This window comes from Scleropages formosus, chromosome 6, assembly GCF_900964775.1.
Source record: "Scleropages formosus chromosome 6, fSclFor1.1, whole genome shotgun sequence".
NCBI lineage: Eukaryota > Metazoa > Chordata > Actinopteri > Osteoglossiformes > Osteoglossidae > Scleropages > Scleropages formosus.
Window position 1 is genome coordinate 29,463,353 of NC_041811.1, and position 20,474 is coordinate 29,483,826.

General features: G+C 46.5%; 2 protein-coding genes across 3 annotated transcripts; one reads left to right on the forward strand and one right to left on the reverse strand.

Moving 5' to 3' along the window:
- The first annotated feature begins 230 nt into the window (after nt 1-230).
- On the forward strand, nt 231-11,140 carry pum3 (pumilio RNA-binding family member 3). 2 transcript variants are annotated; one of them, XM_018754980.2, is made up of 18 exons: nt 231-284; nt 658-770; nt 1,252-1,464; nt 2,481-2,619; nt 3,250-3,325; nt 3,520-3,613; nt 3,718-3,784; nt 3,899-4,073; nt 4,628-4,731; nt 5,501-5,579; nt 5,690-5,788; nt 5,937-5,990; nt 6,077-6,157; nt 6,255-6,397; nt 6,491-6,713; nt 8,053-8,140; nt 8,339-8,429; nt 10,223-11,140. In XM_018754980.2, exons 2-18 carry the CDS (start codon nt 698-700, stop codon nt 10,350-10,352), a joined length of 1,929 nt encoding a protein of 642 aa, XP_018610496.1. In that variant the 5' UTR covers nt 231-284; nt 658-697; the 3' UTR covers nt 10,353-11,140. The 2 variants fall into 2 exon arrangements, with proteins under 2 accessions (XP_018610496.1, XP_018610488.1); XM_018754972.2 differs by having other exon boundaries at nt 284-333.
- A 1,910-nt stretch (nt 11,141-13,050) lies between these two features.
- kcnv2a (potassium channel, subfamily V, member 2a) lies at nt 13,051-19,411 on the reverse strand. The gene is made up of 2 exons (XM_018750090.1): nt 18,098-19,411; nt 13,051-13,314 (listed from the first exon to the last, which is right to left on the reverse strand). The coding sequence occupies exons 1-2, from the start codon at nt 19,409-19,411 to the stop codon at nt 13,051-13,053; spliced, it is 1,578 nt and encodes a 525-aa protein (XP_018605606.1).
- Nucleotides 19,412-20,474: the final 1,063 nt, after the last annotated feature.

Below are 20,474 nucleotides of genomic sequence, written 5' to 3' on the forward strand. Positions count from 1 at the left end.
AACGCTTTACACCTATTTTCACAGACTGGCAATGAAACCACAAATTATATGCATTTTTATTGTTCAAAATTAGATCGCAGATAAAGTATTTCGCACAAGAACAGCGTCCCTTGTGCTCGTCACCAAAGACCTGAAACGAAAAGAAACCGTTAAGGCTGAAACCGGACTCTTGGTTCTGCGGTATGTGGACCTTGTTGTCGTAAAACAAAGGTCAGGTTGTTTTTGCGACAGTTTGCCTCGGAAAGAAGAGCCGTAAAGTATTCGCTCTCTGAACACGTGGGAAGGTACGTAAACGTGCTGTGGCTTCCTTCACTTCTGAGAACATATGCGCTGGTATTTGTTTTTACATACATACATGAAGTGTTCCCGTACTGCATTTGTTGTTTTCTAAAGTTCCAGAACACTATACGATTTTGATGTGAAATGTTTACCTGGTTGATTCGTTTTGAGAGGTTTGTTTGGTAAGACAACCGACTCGAGTAGTAGTTACACATCACGACGTGTGTCACATCATGTCATATGTCACGGCGCGGTACTAAGTCGTGGCGCTAGCCTAGGTTCGTTTCGTTCAGTGTGTGTTAGCTGTGACTGCGGTGGCCCCGTCGCTTTGCGCTAGAAACTCACACTCGCGCTTTTGCTCGCACGCGCGTGCCTCAGGGTCCTGCTCGTGCTCCTTCCCTGAGCAGCGCGAGCCACGATGGAAGCCAATCAGAAGAAGAAGACGTGGTCTGCGAGGAAAGGTGCGAAGAAACCGGGGCAGAAGGGCAGAGGTGAGCGAACGGCGGAAGAACCGAAGTCTTGGAAGGGCTTTCCACAGTTTTACCAAGAACTCACATCGTAAACCTGTGTGAATCGTTGTAAATTTACTAATTCGACATGATTGTATGTTAGGCGCCTTACGGAGCCATCTGAAAATATTATAATGTCTCAAATTGGGGTGAACATCACGGTGATATCCAATTTCATGTGGGCATTTCTTCTGAACTGGGACAGCTGGTAGTAACGGTTAGATCTGCTGCCATTGATTGGACCGAAAGGTCGCAGGTTCGATCCCCACCTCTGGCTGTAGTACCCTTGAGCAAAGTACTTACCCTCAATTACTCCAGGTAAATTACCCAGCTGTATAAATGGGTAAATAGCTGTAAGTAGCTTAATACTGTAAGTCATTTTGGAGAAAAGCTTCAGCTAAATATAATGTAGACTCATGTCATGTACATAGTGTATGCAGTCTTAGTTTGCTGTCTATTTCAGCCTCCGCAGGTAAACCAGGTAAAGCAGGAGACTCGTCCGCGGTTGAACCCGGGGAGAAATGGCCCAAGAAGCCGCACGCTGGAGAAAAGACTAAGAAGTTTGAGAAGACCAGTGGGAAGGGGGCCGCGCAGAAACTCCGGAGGAAAAAACCGACAGAGGGGAAGTTTCCACAGAAAAGGAAATTCACGCCTGGGAAGAAAAATCAGGAGGAAGGTCAGAATTAAAGTTACCTGTAATATATTTTTTTTAAAGGAAGCGTAGTGAGTAGTAGTGTTGTTTTTGCTGTTACCTTCCAATTGAAGGACCTCAATTTGAGTCACACCTCTGTTGTATTACTCTTTAGTGAGGAACTTGAGAGTGTAAAGTTGTATAAATGGGTCAATTACTGTAGGTGGCATAGTATACAAACTTCACATAAGTTGTCTTTTGACACAGGCATCAGCTAAATAGGTTCCCCCATAGTGTGAGAGTGACAGACAGTGTGTTCCACTGATGTATGGATGAGTGACCCAGTGTAAGTAGTGTATCTAGCAGTGTAAGCCTTCTGGGTGCTCTGGTTTCCTCCCACACTCCAAAGACATGCTGTTTGGGTTCCCCCATAGTGTGTGAGTGACAGAGAGAGTGTCTTCCACTTATGTATGGATGAGTGACCCAGTGTAAGTAGTGTATCTAGCAGTGTAAATCACTGCGGTGAATAAGGTGTGTGGGCTGATAACACTAGATAATAGAGTTCATTGGAAGTCACTTTGGAGAAAAGTGTCTGCTAAGTATACACACACACGCACGTTGGCTGAAGTCGCTTGTCGTGAGCGGGGTCGTGGCAATCTGGAGCCTAACCCAGCAACACAGGGCATAAGGCTGGAGGGGAGGGGACACACCCAGGACGGGATGCCAGTCTGTCACAAGGCACCCCAAGCAGGACTTGAACCCCCGATCTGCCGGAGAACAGGATCCGGCCAAGCCCGCTGCGCCACCGCACCCCCCCCCACATCTTCCAAGTAAATAAATGTAAATGTAAGCAATGGTTGAAAAAAGAAAAGGTTAGAAATCGAGGATGATGGCACATGTCACCTTTTATTGGTCTTTTTTCATATGATGCTGACCCACATCAAACAGTAGTGTGAGAACCTTTTAGTGGCCCATTTTGTGGTTGTCTAGTCATTGTTGCCTCGCTGCACTGAAACAGTTCAATTTGGCTAATGTGTTCCTTGTATTGCTTATTCTGGCAGGATCCGAGGCGAAGAAACCTAAGTGGGATGAGTTTAAGCAGAAGAAGAAGGAGCTGAAGCAGGTGCGACAGCAAAACGAGCGGAAGAATAACTACCACATCATAACCCGGGCAAAACAAGTGTGGGAGACTGTGCGGAGGTAACGTATGCCTTCGCTCCAGTTACATGGCCGATAACCATTTCCCCAAACAAGCGCAGATGCTCGCTTGTTGGCTCAGGGATCTGCCGCTACTCAGGAAACCCTCTTGATATTTCTCTTTGCATAAGGAATTCTGTGTCAACAACATACATAAAAAGTTCCATTGGTAAATCATTTACATTTAATTTAGCAGACGCTTTTCTCCAAAGCGGCTTCCAGTGAACACTATGTAGTGTTATCAGTCCATACTTTAGTCACCCATGGTGACTTAAATTACTAGATACACTACTTAAAATTAGTCGCTCGTGGACATACCAGTGAAACACACTTTCTCCTGTCACACACATACACGCTATGAGTGATTTTAGAGTCACCAGTCTACCTGAACAGCATGTCTTTGGTCTGTGGGAGGAAACCAGAGCGTCCGGAGGAAACCCACACAGGCAGAAAGAGAATGTGCAAACTCCACACAGACTGAGCGGGGATCGAACCCACACCCTCTTGTACCACCCAGGCATTCTGAGACGGCAACACTACTTGCTGTGTCGCTGTGCTGGTGGCAGGCAGAGTGGTAACCATTTGATTTCATAATGTTTTTTTAATGTGTTATTAAATGTTTCTTTGAACCAGGAAGGACTGTGACAAAGGGAAGAGGTCCAAGCTGATGAGCGAGCTGCAGGAGCTGGTACGGGGGAAGATTAAAGCTGTGAGTGTGAATCCTCCCCTCTTCGCTGTGCATGTCTGGTATTTGATGCTGCGTGGCAGCAATGGTGGGAGAGCCTTTAAGGACATTTATGTTAATTCTGCTTGGTGTGTATGCAGAGTATTTGTGCTCAGACAGCATAAATGAATCAGATTGAGTTGGAATGGGGGGGTAATATCAAGACTTGTTTCTTGCAGATCGCCTTCGCGCATGACTCTACCCGAGTGCTGCAGTGTTTCATTCAGTTTGGCAATGACCAGCAGAGGCAGGAGGTGTTCGAGGAGCTCAAAGGTCTGCTGCGACTTTGTTGTGTTGTACGGTCGCTTGATGTGCAGCGTTAGCCTTATGGTAATAGCTTTGTTTGCTTGTTTTTTTTTTTTTTTTTTAAATCACAGATCATTTGGTGGAACTGAGTAAGTCAAAATATGCAAGAAATATTGTGAAGAAGTTTTTAATGTATGGGTAAGTGAAATTTTGATGTTGAAATGCTCCGCACGCGTACACCAAATGAATGAGATGATGCGTCTTGCTACAGCGTGGAGTAATATGGTTGGTATGGTGCACGAATCCCAACAGGAACAAGCAGCAGGTGGGTGAGGTGATGCGAGCCTTCAAGGGCCATGTGCGGCAGCTCCTGCGGCACGCTGAGGCCTCCTCTGTGGTGGAGTACGCCTATAACGATAAAGCTGTCCTGGCCCAGAGACTCATGCTCAGCGAGGAGCTCTATGGCAATACCTTCCAGGTCTGCAAGGTACGCGGCCGCCGCCGCCACGGGAAACGCTTCTTCCCTTCCAACGGCTCCTGCTGGCTGCTGTGGGATGAACCAGTTTTAAAACTCGTGGATGGAAGCGCCATCGAGTCGAGGCGACTCATAGTGACCGCTCGCGTGGCTTCCAAAGGCACGAGAGGATCCGAAGTGGTTTCGGGACCCTGCCTTCCGTGAATGTCCAAAGGGTGCAAACGCAGGGAGAAACATGCAAACTACGCACACCCCACGCCCGCTGCGCAGCTCATGAGCTGTGAGGCCTCGGCATTTCCTGCTGTGCCATCCTGTCCCTCAAAAATTATATTAAAGAATAAATATTGTCTTTCGTGCTGTTGATTGTAGTGCCAGCAGAGGAGGAGCCTTTCCTCTTGCCCTGCTAGAGTTATGCTACAAATTATAGATGCACCTGTACAGTGTTAAGTACTATTGTACAATATTTTCGGCACTCAAATACAAGATTTTGTGAGTACTTCATATACTGGGCTAACTATCAATTTCTGTGTCTTGGTCTGCGTGTTTCTGTATGTCTTCGTCTTCAGTCCACAGTCTGTCCCACACTGGACAAGGTTCTAGAGAGCAATCCAGATAGGCTGGACAGCATCATGGACGAGATGAAACAGATCTTGATGCCCATGGCCCAGAAGTGAGTATGACTGCAGCGTGTGAGCCTGGCCTTTGGATATGGGTGTTTTTGGGGTAGGGACAGGGTTGCCGAAGTGGACGTAGGCTGATCGTGGTTGGTATGCTGGTGGACGCTGGTCACTCCTTGTGTGTATGCGATCTCGGTCCTATGTAGCCTTTGGTTTTTGTTTGCTCTGTTACACACCGCACCCTTGCTTGTGCATGTCTCTACTATGAACGTAACTTAAAATGGGATCTGAGAGGAAAGTGTGCTTTTAGCATTTCTGCTAAATAATTAAGCACCTGGTAAATCTGCCACCCTGGGTATTTCAAGTAGGGGCATCTGGTAGTTTAGTGGTTAGAGCTGCTGCCTTTGGAGCCAAAGGTCACAGGCTCAAATCCTACCTCCAGCTAAAGTACCTACAAGCAAGGGACTTACCCTAAATTGCTCCAGTAAAAAAAAATTACCCAGCCGTATAAATCGGTGAATAACTGCAAGTTGTTTAGCATTGCAACTCATTTTGGAGAAAAGTGTCTATTTAAATATGATTGCAATATAGAGATAAAATACCCCTGTAAAACACACTTCTCCCATTCATCCACTTTGCCCCACCACACTTTCAATGCTAACCCGATTGATTAGGAACCATTTGCATTAAAAAGATGCCAAGCTCAGTGTTCACCTGATACTAGGAAGGTCAGAGAAATCAGACACTTGAAGCATCAAATCAGGCTGGAGCTATAGTCTTTGTTCATTCCATCTCACTTGATACTCTGTCCACATTTGACAGGGAGGCTGTCATAAAGCATTCACTGGTCCACAAAGTGTTCCTTGACTTCTTCCTGTTTGCACCAGCCAAACACAGATCTGTAAGTATTATGATTAGTGTCAAAAATGAACAGCCCTCATGCGCATGTTGTTTGTGGCAATAGTGATGGGTTGGAAGTCTTCAGCATCATCTGACATGTGTCCCCTGCAGGAGATGATCGAGTCCATACGGGAGGCAGTGGTGTACGTGGCCCACACGCACGATGGGGCCCGGGTTGCCATGCACTGCTTGTGGCATGGGACCCCCAAGGTAAGATGCCTCACCCCAGCACCCAGTACTGGGTGTCAAAAGAGTACTGATAAGTAGTTGTTTACGTTCATTGTTAATTTTATCATATTATTATCATTATATTTCACTGAATTATGCACTGTACACTAATGCTTCCATTTGTTTTTAGGACAGAAAAGTTATTGTGAAGACCATGAAGACATATGTTGACAAGTTTGCTATGGTAAGATGACTCCCAGCAGATGGTAGTATTGGACTGGGGGATTTGTAGGGAGTCCAGACTTAACATGTGTACTTAATACCCTGCAGGGGGAGTTTTCCTACCTGGTGCTGCTGGCTGCATTTGACTGCATTGATGACACCAAGCTGGTGAAGCAGGTCATCATATCGGTGAGTGCACAAGTGCATTGTGATAACCTGGACTAGGCGCCCCATCTCCATTTAATCAGTAAAGTCACTTGTTATGTTGCCTGCTCTGTTTCCACAGGAGATCATCGCCTCCTTGCCAGATATCCTAGGTAACAAGTACGGGAAAAAAGTTCTTCTCTACCTCCTGAGTCCACGAGACCCTGCCCATTTCCTGCCAGAGATCATTCAGGTCCTTGAAAAGGGGGATGGCAACATGTACAGGTGAGGTTCTGTCGTCACTTTAACCCATTCAGACCAAAACGCTCATGATGCTGTGCCTTACCGTTTACATGCCATTCGCATGTTTCTCTGCAGTAAGAAAGACATGGCAGTGCGGCGCAGGGAGCTCTTGGAAGCCGTGTCCCCTCCCCTTCTTAAGCACCTGTGTGACCATGCCCGTACTATGGTCATGGACAAGGCCTGCAGCGTTGCTGTGAGTGACATCTTGGGAGGGGCTATTGGGGACCTGCGGCCTGCGATGGAGGCGGTGGCTGACCTTGCCACAGAGGACCTTGTGCCAGGCGGCGCGGATGGCGAGGTACATCATAGAGCAACATGCTGTACTGTTCCCTCTCCCTAGCTTTGCATTAACGTTTTAGAAGTTTGCATTTTTGCTCACAGGTTTTGCACTGCCTGGGATGAATTTAAAGTGCCGTTAGGATTTTTGGGAAAATGGAGTGCAGATGGGCTCATGTTAATTTTCTGCCTGTCCTCTAATTAAAGACACAGAAATATGACATGGTTTTTCAAAGTACGTGCTGAATTCTAAAAGCCTTGTTGAGAGGTTGTGATTTTTGAAGAAACAAATAGCTACACCTATGCCCCGTTATTCGGTACACCGTTATCCAGTTTTTTTATCTTGTCCACAATTATTAATACCACTTATTGTTGTACTGGTTGGCATACTTAATCTGAGATACTGTGCTGCCAGTAATACAAAATCAGCCTAGGAGAGAAGTAAGCAATCATTTCATAATCTGGCACAGCACATACAGTTAACACAAAATGTGATAAACGTAGAGAAGCAATGAAGACAGTAGCTGCTACTGAGCTGTACTAGAATATAGTGTGTTTGGGAATGATTGCGCAGTATACAGACACACGTCACTTATCAACGAGGATACATTCTGAGAAATGCATCGTTAGGCGATTTCGTCGTTGTGCAAACGTCATAGTGTACTTATACAAACGTAGATGGTATAGCCTCGGTCATAGTGTACTAATACAAACCTAGATGGTATAGCCTTAGTCATAGTGTACTTATACAAACGTAAATGGTATAGTCTCGATGCAGTCAAGAAACGCTGTAAACGAGATTTATGACACTACTGCCGGCGTAACACAGCATACTGTTTTACAGTAAACTTTTTTATAAGTAGAAAGAGCACACTCTAAAATAAAAAGTACAGTACAGTAAATGCATAAACCAGTAACATAGGTGTTTATCATCTAGTATTATGTACTGTACATAATTGTATGTACTTTTATATAATTGGCGGCGCAGTAGGTTTGTTTACACCAGCACCACCACGAGCGCGTAAAACGTTGCACTACGATGTTGTGACGGCTATGATGTCGCTAGTCAATAAGAATTTGTCATCTCCGTTATAATCTTATGGGACCACCATCATATATCCGGTCAGTCGTTAAGCGAAACATCATTAAGCGGCGCATGACTCTATATGTATTTCGTTATTTCACCAGTTGGGCTTTTGCTGGTGGCAACAAATTAGTAACCTTAACCTCAGTCTCTGGTTTACCCCATTGTGCGAGAGGGTTAGCTATTTTGTTTAAGGGTTTTTTTCCACGTGTGGCCGTAGCACGATATTTCTCTACACTGACTTCCAGTCTTTTCCCTCCTTGCTCCCTGTCTCCAGCTCCACATTGTTGAGCACCCCGCAGGCCACCTTGTGCTGAAGTGGCTAATAGAGCAGGATGCTAAGATGGAGGCCTCTGACAGAGAAGGTAGTACCGTTTCCTTTCCCTTCTTCCATTTCAGTGTGCAGCATTTGTCCTAGAAGTGAGGCTACTAACTGTCGAACAGGCTACTGGCATTTCACAAGTGGACATTCTAGTGGAGGTTGTCCCCTTGCTGTCTCTCTAGTAGCACTAATGTTTTCCAGGTCAGGATAGTCTATAACTTGCTCTCTTCTCTCTGTGCAGAACGCTTCTCCAGGATTCTGTTAGACCAGGTTGGCCTAGACAAACTCAAAACGTGGGTGTCTGTGAACAGGGGTGGCATTGTGCTCTGTTGGTAAGTTCCTGTTGGCGATTGTTACCATAAGCTTACACGTAATACTGGTAGTAATAATGATAATATTGGTCATTGCGCAAAAGGAACAGTTTTTAAAAAAAAAAAAAATGTGAAAATCAGTGCAAACCAAGATATGCAATGTAGTTCTGTAAGTGAAGGGTTAGAGTTAGTGAAGTAAGTGTAAGTGAAGGTCTCAAGTGTCATAGTGGTAGCATTGTGGCCTTTCGGTTCCTGGTTTGGATTCAGCTCAGTTTATTTAGGGTTTGCATGTTTTTTCCGTGTTTGTGTGGGTTTCTTTTTGGTGCTCCGATTTCTTTACATAGTCTTAGGACTTTAAGATCAATTTGGAGAATCGAAATTGTCTGTAGTGCGTGAGTGAGTGGAAGAGTGTGTGTGTTTGCCCTGTGATGGGCTGATGTGTACATTGCAGTGTACCCTGCTTTGCATCCTGTGCTTCTTAGATAATCTGAGACCCATTTTTAGCATATATTTCCCTACATTTTTTAAACCTAGTTCAATATTGTTAACTGTAGCTTAGAGACAAAGAACTGCACTGCAGAAGGGTCAAAAGTGTAAACCTGTTGGTTCGAAATATCAGCTTTATAATTGTATGAAATTCAGTCAATCAAAATCAAGTAATTTTAATATGTATTTCAAATCTGAAATCTTCCTGCATTCTTTTTGTTTCATGAATTTGAAACATTTTAGTCAACCTTAGTAGTGTGTGCCTTACTCTTGGTTTGGAGCACAACAGAGGTGCAATCCATTTGAGCACGAGACGCCCTCCCCGTCCCAGTTGCCACTGTTATAGGGGCAGACTTGAATTAGCAGTGAAATGTGGATTATTTCTCTGATCACCCCCCCCCCCCACACTTTTTTTTCCTCCAGTGTTACATTACGTTTACTTATTTAGCAGGCACTTTTCTCCAAAGCAACATACAATGGATACTATGTAGTGTTACTAGCCCATACACCTTATTCACTAAGGTGACTTACACTGCTAGATACACTATTTACACTGGGTTACTCATCCATATATCAGTGGAACACACTCTCGCTGTCACTCACACACTATGGGGGAACCTGAACAGCATGTCTTTGGAGTGTGGGAGGGAACCAGAGCACCCGGAGGAAACCCGCACAGACACGGGGAAAACATGCAAACTCCACACAGACTGAGCAGGGATTGAACCCACGTTCTCTCGCACCAGTCAGGCGCTGTGAGACAGGAGCACTACTTGCTGTGCCACCGTGCTGCCATGTCTTCTCCGCCTTGTTTATGCCCGACCTCCTCTAATCTCACTAAGACTTTAAGTATTGAGAGATTTGTCAGTCTACATGACAAGTGTGGTACTGAAGTGTGCAGAGGAAGTACACAGTGAATATTTACAACTTAAATCTTATTTTCATATGTGTCAGGAGAGGAAAAGTCAGTATTTCAGTACAGTGTTCCCAGATTTAGATGATTTTGATCTCTGCAGTGTCAAATGCTTTTTTTAAAGATTACAAGTTGCATTTTAATTTTAGAAATTGAAATTCCAATTAATGCTTTGACTGCATGACTGAGTAGAGTTTCAATTGTTGTTTTGTTACAATTGTTAATTGAATTATTCATAGATGCATGTTATTAGCCATGGAAAATGATGGCAGTGAAAACATGTTGCCTCTCTGCATGCTGTGATTTTTTTTTTTTTTTTAAATAGCTATAGGCTGCCCTTACAGCAGCAAATGGAAGAATAGGGTTGGCTCCTCTGAGTCCATCACTAGATTTCACAGTTCTTCTGTTCCTCCAGTCTCCTTCAGAGTGCAGACAAAGATGTGTCCAAGGAGCTGAGGTCAGCCCTGAAGCCCATGATCCCTAAACTTCGGAAGATGGAAAATTCGAAAGGTGTGGAGGTCCTGCTTGAGAAGCTGGCCGAGTAATTAAAAAAAAAAAAAAAAGGCTTTCCCCAGCACTGACTTCCAGCGCTCCTGTTGTAACAACCTCCCTTCAGATCTGTTTGGCAGTCTCTGGGGTCCAGCAGGGATTTCGGGAATGTCGGGTGCTGGACCATTTGAAAAGGCTTCCTTTTGAGTCACACTTCCATGGTGTTCACGGGCCAGCTGCACAGTGCAGGCGTACAACAGTGAGAGCTGGTTGTTGGTGGATTTTTGTTCACAGTCTGTGCTCTTCTGGAAGACCTTGGAATAAATGTTCCTTACAGCAGGACCCACCCTCTGTCTGTTGAGATGTCAGTAAGTGTTAAAATGTAAACAATATTAATATACTCTACTTTTTACATTGTTCTCCATCTTTGTACTTTTAGTTTATGCAAATAAAATGTTTAATGGTACTTTGTGTAGAGTTCAAGGATGTTTTATGATTGGTTTTTTGAGGATGAAAGCTGTGAGCATTTGCTGGCAAGTGTAAGTAAGTAAATTTCCTGGCACAAACATAACCAGCCTGTTCACGTAGCTGGTTTTAACAAAATGACTGATTACCTAATTTGTAACTAAATCTTGAAAGAAGCGCAGCGTGTAAAAATCAATTGTTTCAGTAAAAGTGTAAAGTTTTCGTACAGATTGTGTTGTGCTTCTACATGATGGGTAAGCGTGTCTTTCTGTGTGTGTCACAGGGGTCTCTCCCCCCATGGCTCTGTGAAACAATATGTAACAGACCAGGAAATGGAAGCGTGAGTGCTCAGAGAAAATTAATCTAGCAGCCATACTAGGACCCCATCTGTCCCAGCATCTGTGTGGACTCACTGGGCCGACAAACGGCTCGTCTCTCCCAAGACTTGTACTGTGGGGTTTTTTTTTTTTTGTGGGTGGGGGTGCGATCCTGCCTCTGCCCAGATTAACATCACGGATTATCAGTGCCATTGTGACCATAATTTTGGGATTGATTTAATTCAGCCAGTCCTCACGTTCCCGCTGCGTGAAGGAGCGATTTACACAATTGTTCATTGTTTTTCCATTTTACAGTCTCCAACGTTCTCCCCCACACCTGCATCATGGTGTCAGTTTTGCAACAGGTGCTGCTTTGCGCTTGACACGGCACACAAACTTCAATGAAATCATAAACGTGAAACACAAGTTTGTGCTGTTCAAAAGACAAATGGTAGCAATATAAAAAATTTACCACCTTACTTGAACAATGCATCCTTGCCACAATTCAAATTTTTTCAAGGCCAGAATGTTTGGAAAATATTAATTTTATTAAGTATGAATTATGTTGATCAGAAATCTTTTTTTTTTTTTCCCCCACTGAATAGAATTACTGCAATGTAACCAAAGGGTACAAGATCTATATAACCTCTCCATTGGGATTATAAATGTAGGAGAGTGTTGCCACTGGTGAGGTATTTACGTATTCATAAATCGGCTTTAAATTCAATCTGATGCATCAGGAGTTTGACCTCATATGTACAGGAGGGAGTAATAATCACCCTTCACGCCCTGTGCACTTCCCAATTCCAGGTTCTAAACTGATTATTTTAAACTTGGTTATTATGGCCAAGATCACTTCGTGTTTACAAGAGACCGTATTTACTTTTGTAATCATTGCCTTGTGGTCCGATAGTAAAGCTGTGCATTTGTCACCACAAAGAATACATTTGTTTAAATAAAACTAGTATACTGTAAATTCATGAGTTTTGAGCAGCTCTTACAAATTTGGGCAGAAATAGATGGAAAGTCCGTGTGAAATATGCATGTTCTCTGCAAATACTGACAAACTTTGAGAACCAAAACCACCAATATACCACATAGATAGAAGTAAACTCATTCACTTTTTGTAGGACTCCAGTGCTTTGCAGGGTAGCCAATAAGACACAGGAATTCAAACTTGCACACTAAGGCACCAGTGCTACCCACTAAGTAAACTATAATTTGGATGTAGTTTGTGGCTTGAAAAGGAGATGCAATGACAATTTGGTAGCCAATAGTTAAGGTACAAAACATCAAACAGTAACGAGTAGCTCATATTCCTGCTTGGAACAATATAACACAGAAGAGGCAGAAGAACACATTAGTAAAAATAAAATGTCTTTATTTTGGCTGGACCATTCTAAGCAGCTGTATGGAGACTTTTTTCTCATTTAAAATTCTCTCAACTTTATTCAAAATAAAGAGCTAATGCAGAATGTAGCACCAGAAAGTGATATAGTCAAAGCTTTTATCATCATCAAGTTGAACTACTGCAAACACAATAATGAAATAAAAAAAATTGGGGCACCTGAATATTTTTGCCTTTCGGCACAATAGTCTTTTAGGTTGGTGCTGTCATTCAATGTTGCGAACGTTAATGTGGATTCTTGTTCCTTACCGTGAATTCACCAGCCTAAACAATTGTAGTAGATCAGCATTTATACATGATATTTTTCATGGTACGTAGTTTTTTTCTCCTGTATTAAAGTTTTTAGTTTTTGAACAAAACCAGGGAGGTATCAGCCATGTCCCCATTTAACACTGAATCAATGACAATATGACATAAGAAGTTTTTGCATAATTTGCTTTTTAACGTCACTGCACAAATACAGGTGTTGAGAGGACGTCATTTGAACAGGCTTGTAAAAATGTCTTTTTTTTTTTAAACAATGCAAGGAAATATAAGAGCACACCTGGGTGAGGGTCCACCACCCTAATGTGCCCTAATGACCTCCTCGCAGTACTCTCCAATCTTCCTAACTGCCCTCTTGGTGAACCTAACCTTGCCCCGGTTCTTTAGGCTGGAAGTATACTCATGGGACTTCAGCTTGTTGTAGTAGTCTGAGAACTTGTTGTAGAGGATGGAGATGGGCATCCCGTTTAAGATGATCCCGAAGGAGATACAAGCAAAAGCAAAAAGCCGACCCAGATGGGTCTCCGGAAACACGTCCCCGTAGCCCACCGTGGAGATGCTCACCTGAGGGTCACAACAGAAAAGAGTATTAAACTGAAACTACAGTTCCATGTCCTGTACAGTAGAATTACTTAGACATCCATCCATCCATCCATCTTCCTCCGCTTTTATCCGGGGCCGGGTCGCGGGGGCAGCAGTCCGAGCAGAGTACTCCAGACCTCCCTCTCCCCGCACACCTCCTCCAGTTCCTCTGGGGGAACCCCAAGGCGTTCCCAGGCCAGCCGGGAGACATAGTCTCTCCAACGTGTCCTGGGTCTGCCCCGAGGCCTCCTCCCAGTGGGACAAGCCCGGAGCACCTCCCCAGGGAGGCGTCCAGGAGGCATCCGGAACAGATGCCCGAGCCACCTCAACTGGCTCCTCTCGATGCGGAGGAGCAGCGGCTCTACTCCGAGCTCCTCCCGGGTGACTGAGCTCCTCACCCTATCCCTAAGGGTGCGCCCAGCCACTCTGCGGAGGAAACTCATTTCTGCCGCTTGTATCCGCGATCTCATTCTTTCGGTCATGATCCAGAGTTCATGACCATAGGTGAGGGTAGGAACGTAGATCGACCGGTAAATTGAGAGCTTCGCCTTACGACTCAGCTCCCTCTTCACCACAACAGACCGGTACAATGACCGCATTACTGCAGACGCCGCACCGATCCGTCTGTCGACCTGCCGCTCCATTTTTCCCTCACTCGTGAACAAGACCCCAAGATACTTAAACTCCTCCACTTGAGGGAGCAACTCCCCCCTAACCCGGAGGGAGCAATCCACCTTTTTCCGACTGAGAACCATGGCCTCGGATTTGGAGGTGCTGATTCTCATCCCCACCGCTTCGCACTCGGCTGCAAACCTCCCCAGTGCACGCTGCAAGTCTTGACCTGATGAAGCCAACAGGACCACATCGTCCGCAAAAAGCAGAGACGAGATCTCGCGGCCACCAAAGCAGACACCCTCCGTTCCCTGACTGCGCCTAGAAATTCTGTCCATAAAAATAATGAACAGAATCGGTGACAAAGGGCAGCCCTGGCGGAGTCCAACATGCACCGGGAACAGGTCTGACTTACTGCCGGCAATGCGAACCAAGCTCCTGCTCCGGTCATACAGGGAACGAACAGCCCGTAGCAACGAGCCCCGAACCCCATAATCCCGAAGCACCCCCCACAGGATGCCACGAGGGACACGGTCGAATGCCTTCTCCAGGTCCACAAAACACATATGGACTGGTTGGGCAAACTCCCACGAACCCTCCAACACCCTAGTGAGGGTATAGAGCTGGTCCAGTGTTCCACGGCCAGGGCGAAAACCGCATTGCTCCTCCTGAATCCGAGGTTCGACTATCGGTCGGATTCTCCTTTCCAGTACCCTGGCATAGACTTTCCCAGGGAGGCTAAGGAGTGTGATCCCCCTGTAGTTGGAACACAATCTCCGGTCCCCCTTCTTAAAAAGAGGGACCACCACCCCGGTCTGCCAGTCCAGAGGCACCGTTCCCGAACTCCACGCGATGCTGCAGAGGCGTGTCAGCCAAGACAGCCCCACAACATCCAGAGACTTGAGAAACTCGGGGCGGATCTCATCCACCCCCGGAGCCTTGCCACCAAGGAGTTTTTTGACTACCTCAGCAACTTCAGCCAGGGTAATGGACGAGTCCCCCTCCGAGTCCCCAGCCTCAGCTTCCTCTACGGAAGGCGTGTCGGAGGGATTGAGGAGATCCTCAAAGTACTCCTTCCACCGCCCGAGAACATCCTCAGCTGAGGTCAGCAGCGCACCACTTCCACTGTAAACAGTGTTCGTGGAACACCGCTTCCCCCCTCTGAGTCGCCGGACGGTTTGCCAGAATCTCTTTGAGGCCGACCGAAAGTCTTCCTCCATGGCCTCACCGAACTCCTCCCAAGCCCGAGTTTTTGCCGCGGCGACTGCCAGAGCCGCGCTCCGTTTGGCCCGTCGGTACCCGTCAGCTGCTTCAGGAGTCCCATGAGCCAGCCAGGCCCGATAGAACTCCTTCTTCAGCTTGACGGCATCCCTTACTTCCGGTGTCCACCACCGTGTTCGGGGATTGCCGCCGCGACAGGCACCGGAGACCTTATGGCCGCAGCTCCGAACAGCCGCACCGACAATGGAGGAGCGGAACATAGTCCATTCAGACTCAATGTCCCCCACCTCCCTCGGGACCTGGTTGAAGCTCTGTCGGAGGTGGGAGTTGAAGACCTCTCTGACAGGGGCCTCCGCCAAACGTTCCCAACAGACCCTCACTATGCGTTTGGGCCTGCCAGGTCTGTCCAGCTTTTTCCCCCGCCATCGAATCCAACTCACCACCAGGTGGTGATCAGTTGACAGCTCAGCCCCTCTCTTCACCCGAGTGTCCAAAACATATGGCCGAAGGTCAGAAGAAACGACTACAAAGTCGATCATCGACCTCCGACCTAGGGTGTCCTGGTGCCAAGTGCACTGGTGGACACCCTTATGCATGAACATGGTGTTCGTTATGGATAAACCGCGACTAGCACAGAAATCCAATAACAACTCACCGCTCGGGTTCAGATCAGGGAGGCCGTTCCTCCCAATCACGCCCCTCCAGGTATCACTGTCGCTGCCCACGTGGGCGTTAAAGTCCCCCAGTAGAACGACAGAGTCCCCAGTGGGAGCGCTTTCCAGCACGCCCCCCAGGGACTCTAAAAAGGCCGGGTACTCTACACTGCCGCTAGGCGCATAAGCACAAACGACAGTGAGAGACCGTTCCCTGACCCGAAGGCGTAGGGAGATGACCCTCTCATTCACCGGGGTAGACTCCAACACATGGCGGCTGAACTGGGGGGCTATTAATAAGCCCACACCAGCCCGCCGCCTCTCACCTTGGGCAACGCCAGAATAGTGGAGAGTCCACCCTCGGTCGAGTAGAGTGGTTCCAGAACCCAAGCTGTGAGTGGAAGTGAGCCCGACTATATCTAGACGGTATCTCTCAACTTCCCGCACCAGCTCAGGCTCCTTCCCCGCCAGTGAGGTGACATTCCAAGTCCCAAAAACCAGAGTTGGCGCCCGAGGTTTGGGTCGGCCGGGCACTCGGCCCCGACCACCGCCCAAATCACAACGCACCGGCCCCTTATGGTTTCTCCGGCAGGTGGTGAGCCCACCGAAGAGCGGCTCCACGTTGTGGCTTCGGGCTGAGCCCGGCCAGGCCCCGTGGGCATAGACCTGGCCACCAGGCGCTCGCATGCGAGCCCCCCCCCCAGGCCTGGCTCCAGGGTGGGGCCCCGGTGACCCCATACCGGGCGGGGTAAACGGACGCCTTGATTTTTTTGTCATAAGGGGTTTTTGAACCGCGCTTTGTCTCGTCTGTCATCCAGGACCTGTCTGCCATGGGAGACCCTACCAGGGGCATGTAGCCCCAGACAACATAGCTCCTGGACTCATTCAGGCACTCAAACCCCTCCACCACGATAAGGTGGCGGTTCACGGAGGAGAATTACTTAGACATATCAACGCAAACACGAGGACCTGAGAAACATCCCTATGGAAAGGTGTGAAGTTTTTAATGGGTGATCAGTTCATGCCATAGTTTTCTTAAAAACTCAAAATGCATTTAATGAAGTAAGAATAACATATGGAATTTAGCAACTTCTACAATTGTACCACTGTGCCATGACCAAGATTTGCACAGGCTCTCAAAACTTGGCATGTTTTTCTCTGGGTGACAAATGAGCCAAGGTTATCGGTATAAACTCGATCAGACACATCTGTCATTGAGTAATCTTGCCAAATTGGCACCCGACCACCTTTATCTGACTGTAGTATTTAGACTGTTTCTTCTGCCCCAAGAGGTTGAGGTGACCTGAGCAAGTAGAGGAAGACTGGTTTGGAGGTCCTGAGTTGTGGGGGTTATTTAGGGAAATGTCTGGTGGCCTGAAGGGCCTTGGGTTTGTCCCCTGGCACTAAGCAGTATATAATAGCATTACAGTTTTAAGGCTTTAGGTGGTGACCTAAGCCATGCCCAGCGGCTGGCATCATGACAGGTTGTAGTTAGTCACCATATCGCCCTCATGTCCAAAACATGAAACATCCTCAAACTCCTCACTGTGGCAATGGGGCATTCATCACAGCTGGGATATGGCTACACAAGGCAAAAGGAATTAGAGGGATGTTGATCCCAAACCAAACAAGGCAAGAGTGGAATAGTTCCTTGGTTATCCAGGAAAGTGTGTTACATATGCAGCTAAAAGTCTTTTGATTGGTCCCTCAGTTCAAACAGTTATTTGCAGATTTTTTGGATCAATAAAATTAATGCACGGATTAGCCGAGTAAGTTTGTTTCTAAAGATACGGTGTGCTAGGCTTTGTTCTTGTTTCTGTTTGCTCCTCAAGCAAGTACGCTAAGTCAACAAGTTCTTACAAACACAAGAGGATAAGCAGTGAATTTGCAAAGAAGTTCCCTCAGAGGACTGTGGGAAAGAATCTGAAAAACAGTTGATCTGTAAATCAAGGTGAACAAATAATTCATGTTCACCAAGTATCCAATCTCATAGCTACTTTTGTCAATTAAATTAGTTTCGAAAGCAATGCTGGATGGCACAGACAAAAGGATGTAAATCAGGTTAAATTATTCCACCCACACTGTAGGATTATTGCTTACTGATAGTTATTCTACTTTAGGGGCAGTTACTGTACCACTGACAACTAGAGCAGCCGTTTGCATCGCTTAACAGATTAACTGCTTTGTGAATGGTAGTTGTGCAAACGAATGTAAAAATGGTTTGAAGACTTAGAAAAAAGTTTAAAAGTAAATAAAAACAAGAAATGTCCTTTACTTACCGCCGCCCACCACCAGGAGTGGGGAATGCTGGTGAAGTTGGTCTTGTGGACATCGTGCTCAACTGTGTAGACCATGGCCGAGAAGGTGAGGATACCCATGGCAATGAAGAGGAAGAGGCACCCCACCTGCTGGTAGCACTGGCGCAGAGTGAAGCCAAAGGCCCGCAGACCCGTTGAATGGCGAGCCAGCTTCAGGATTCGAAAGATTCTCATGAGCCGCATGATGCGTAGTACCTGACCCACCTTGCCCACTCGCCCCACAGTCTCAATGTCGTGGTCATGCCGACCGTAATCCTCATTCTCAAAGTATTCCAGAGCCACCTGCAGGTACAGGGGCAGGATGGCAATCAGGTCTACAGCATTGAGTACACTCTTGCAAAAGTGCCAAAGATCTGGTGTGGACACCAGGCGCAGCAGGAACTCAACAGTAAAGAAGGCGATGCAGAAGGTCTCTACGTACTCTCCGTAGGTCCGTCCACTTCGTTGGCCTGCAGCTGTCTGATACTGCATTTCCTCCACTGTGTTTAGTGTCATGGCCACGAGGGACACCAGGACAAAAAAGCTGGAGGCCACTGCCATGAGCTTGGCTGTGACTGAGGAAAAAGGCTTCTCCATTAGGTTCCAGATAACCCGACGAGTTTGGCCAAATGCCATCCCCCGAAACAACTCTTCATTCTCTTCGATTTCCACCTCTGCTTGCAGCTCACGCTGTACCTTCAGTTGCTCGTTTAGTTCATCCTGCCTTTCTTCAAAGGAGATACGGCAACAGCGGTGGGTGTTCTTTATCCGAACCCCCCAGTAGTTGATCTCCTCCAGGAAGTTTCGGGGACAAAGCTCATCCTTTATCCAGAGAACGCCAGTGCGATAAAAATTGAAGATGCAATGGAAAATGTCTGGGTCTCTGTCGAAAAAGTACTCATTATTCTGGACAATGTAATCATCACAGAGATCCAATTTCCTGTTGTGGTCCGTGTAGGTAGCCAGTCGTCCAATCCGGGTTTTTGGATACCTGGCTGCCGCCCTGTATGAGATCTGATACACTTTACCCCCCACATTAATGTTGAGCATGTAGTTCTTGGATGGTGACCCCAGCCCCATAGCTGGGCTTAGTCTCTCATCGTAGTCATCCTCATCTTCTGCATGAATGTCGTAAATGTCCCGGCTCAGCTCCTGCATGGAGTTCCATTGCTTTACACAGCTGCTCTTGGCAAAGGGAAGGTCATGATCATCTTCATTGTTATTGGCCCCTTGACTTGGAACACCAACTTTGTAGTTGGGGAATAGGCTCCTGCGCCTGCCCTTAATCTTCAGCATTGTGAATGGTCTCTTTCTCTGCCAGTAGAAGAAAGGTACGGATCACACAAACAGAAAACGCATCCAAATACAGATGCGCTAAACGTCCTTTAATGTGCTACAGTGAGAGCGCCGGCGGGAAGCTTCTACCGGCCCTTGAATGTTGCTGACTGAGAGGATCTGTGTGCTTAAAGTTTTAACTGTTATGATCCTCTTGCAGGCTCTTGCTCCGCCCTCACATCGTTCATTCACCACATTTTCATAAATCTCCCATGATGAATTCCCACATGCCGCTTTCCATTGTTGTGACCGGGAAACACAGATCTGCCAGGGTTTGTGTTGTGTTACACTGGCAGCGCTGTTCCTGCAGGCCACAGGTAGACTAGGCTTCATGTCACACGAATTCTGTTAGCTCAAGTAGTAAAATATGTCCCTTTAACAGGTAATGTCAGTTACAGGTAAACTCATTTCAGACAGCTGCCCTGATTTTCACACACCATGAAAGTGCTATAGAAGTTCAGCAGGCAGAAATGGTCAGGCTATTCACATAGAAGAATCTACCTGCAGGCAAAGGGCTGAACAGTTACCCATATAGTTCATTTACATTCATGGCAAGGGGTAAAGTGCCAACTACCACCATGTCATTCATACACATTGTCTGAAATCACTTGTCCCAAGTGGGGTCACAGCAAGCTGGAGCCTAACCCAACAACACAGGGCATAAGCCTGGAGGGGGATGCACCCAGGATGGCACAAGGCACCCCAAGCAGATCTCAGACCCCAGACCCCTCAGAGAGCAGGCACAGGCCAAACTCACTGTGCCACCACACCCTTCAGAGAATCTTTGAATAGGCATTTTTCCCCATTCATGTATGGTATTCAAGAAAATGCAAACATTTTGACCCATGTTTTAGTGTACAAGTTTGAGAAAGCAGTTAGCAAAGTGCTAAACAAAGCTTTTGCCATATAGCTTCATTTGTCCTTGCATACCACTTCAGCACATGCTGCAGCCTGCTTAAGTTAACACTTGTTAACTCAGTGGTAAAGTCTCATTTACCTTTGAATTCCATACCTGCTTCTAGGA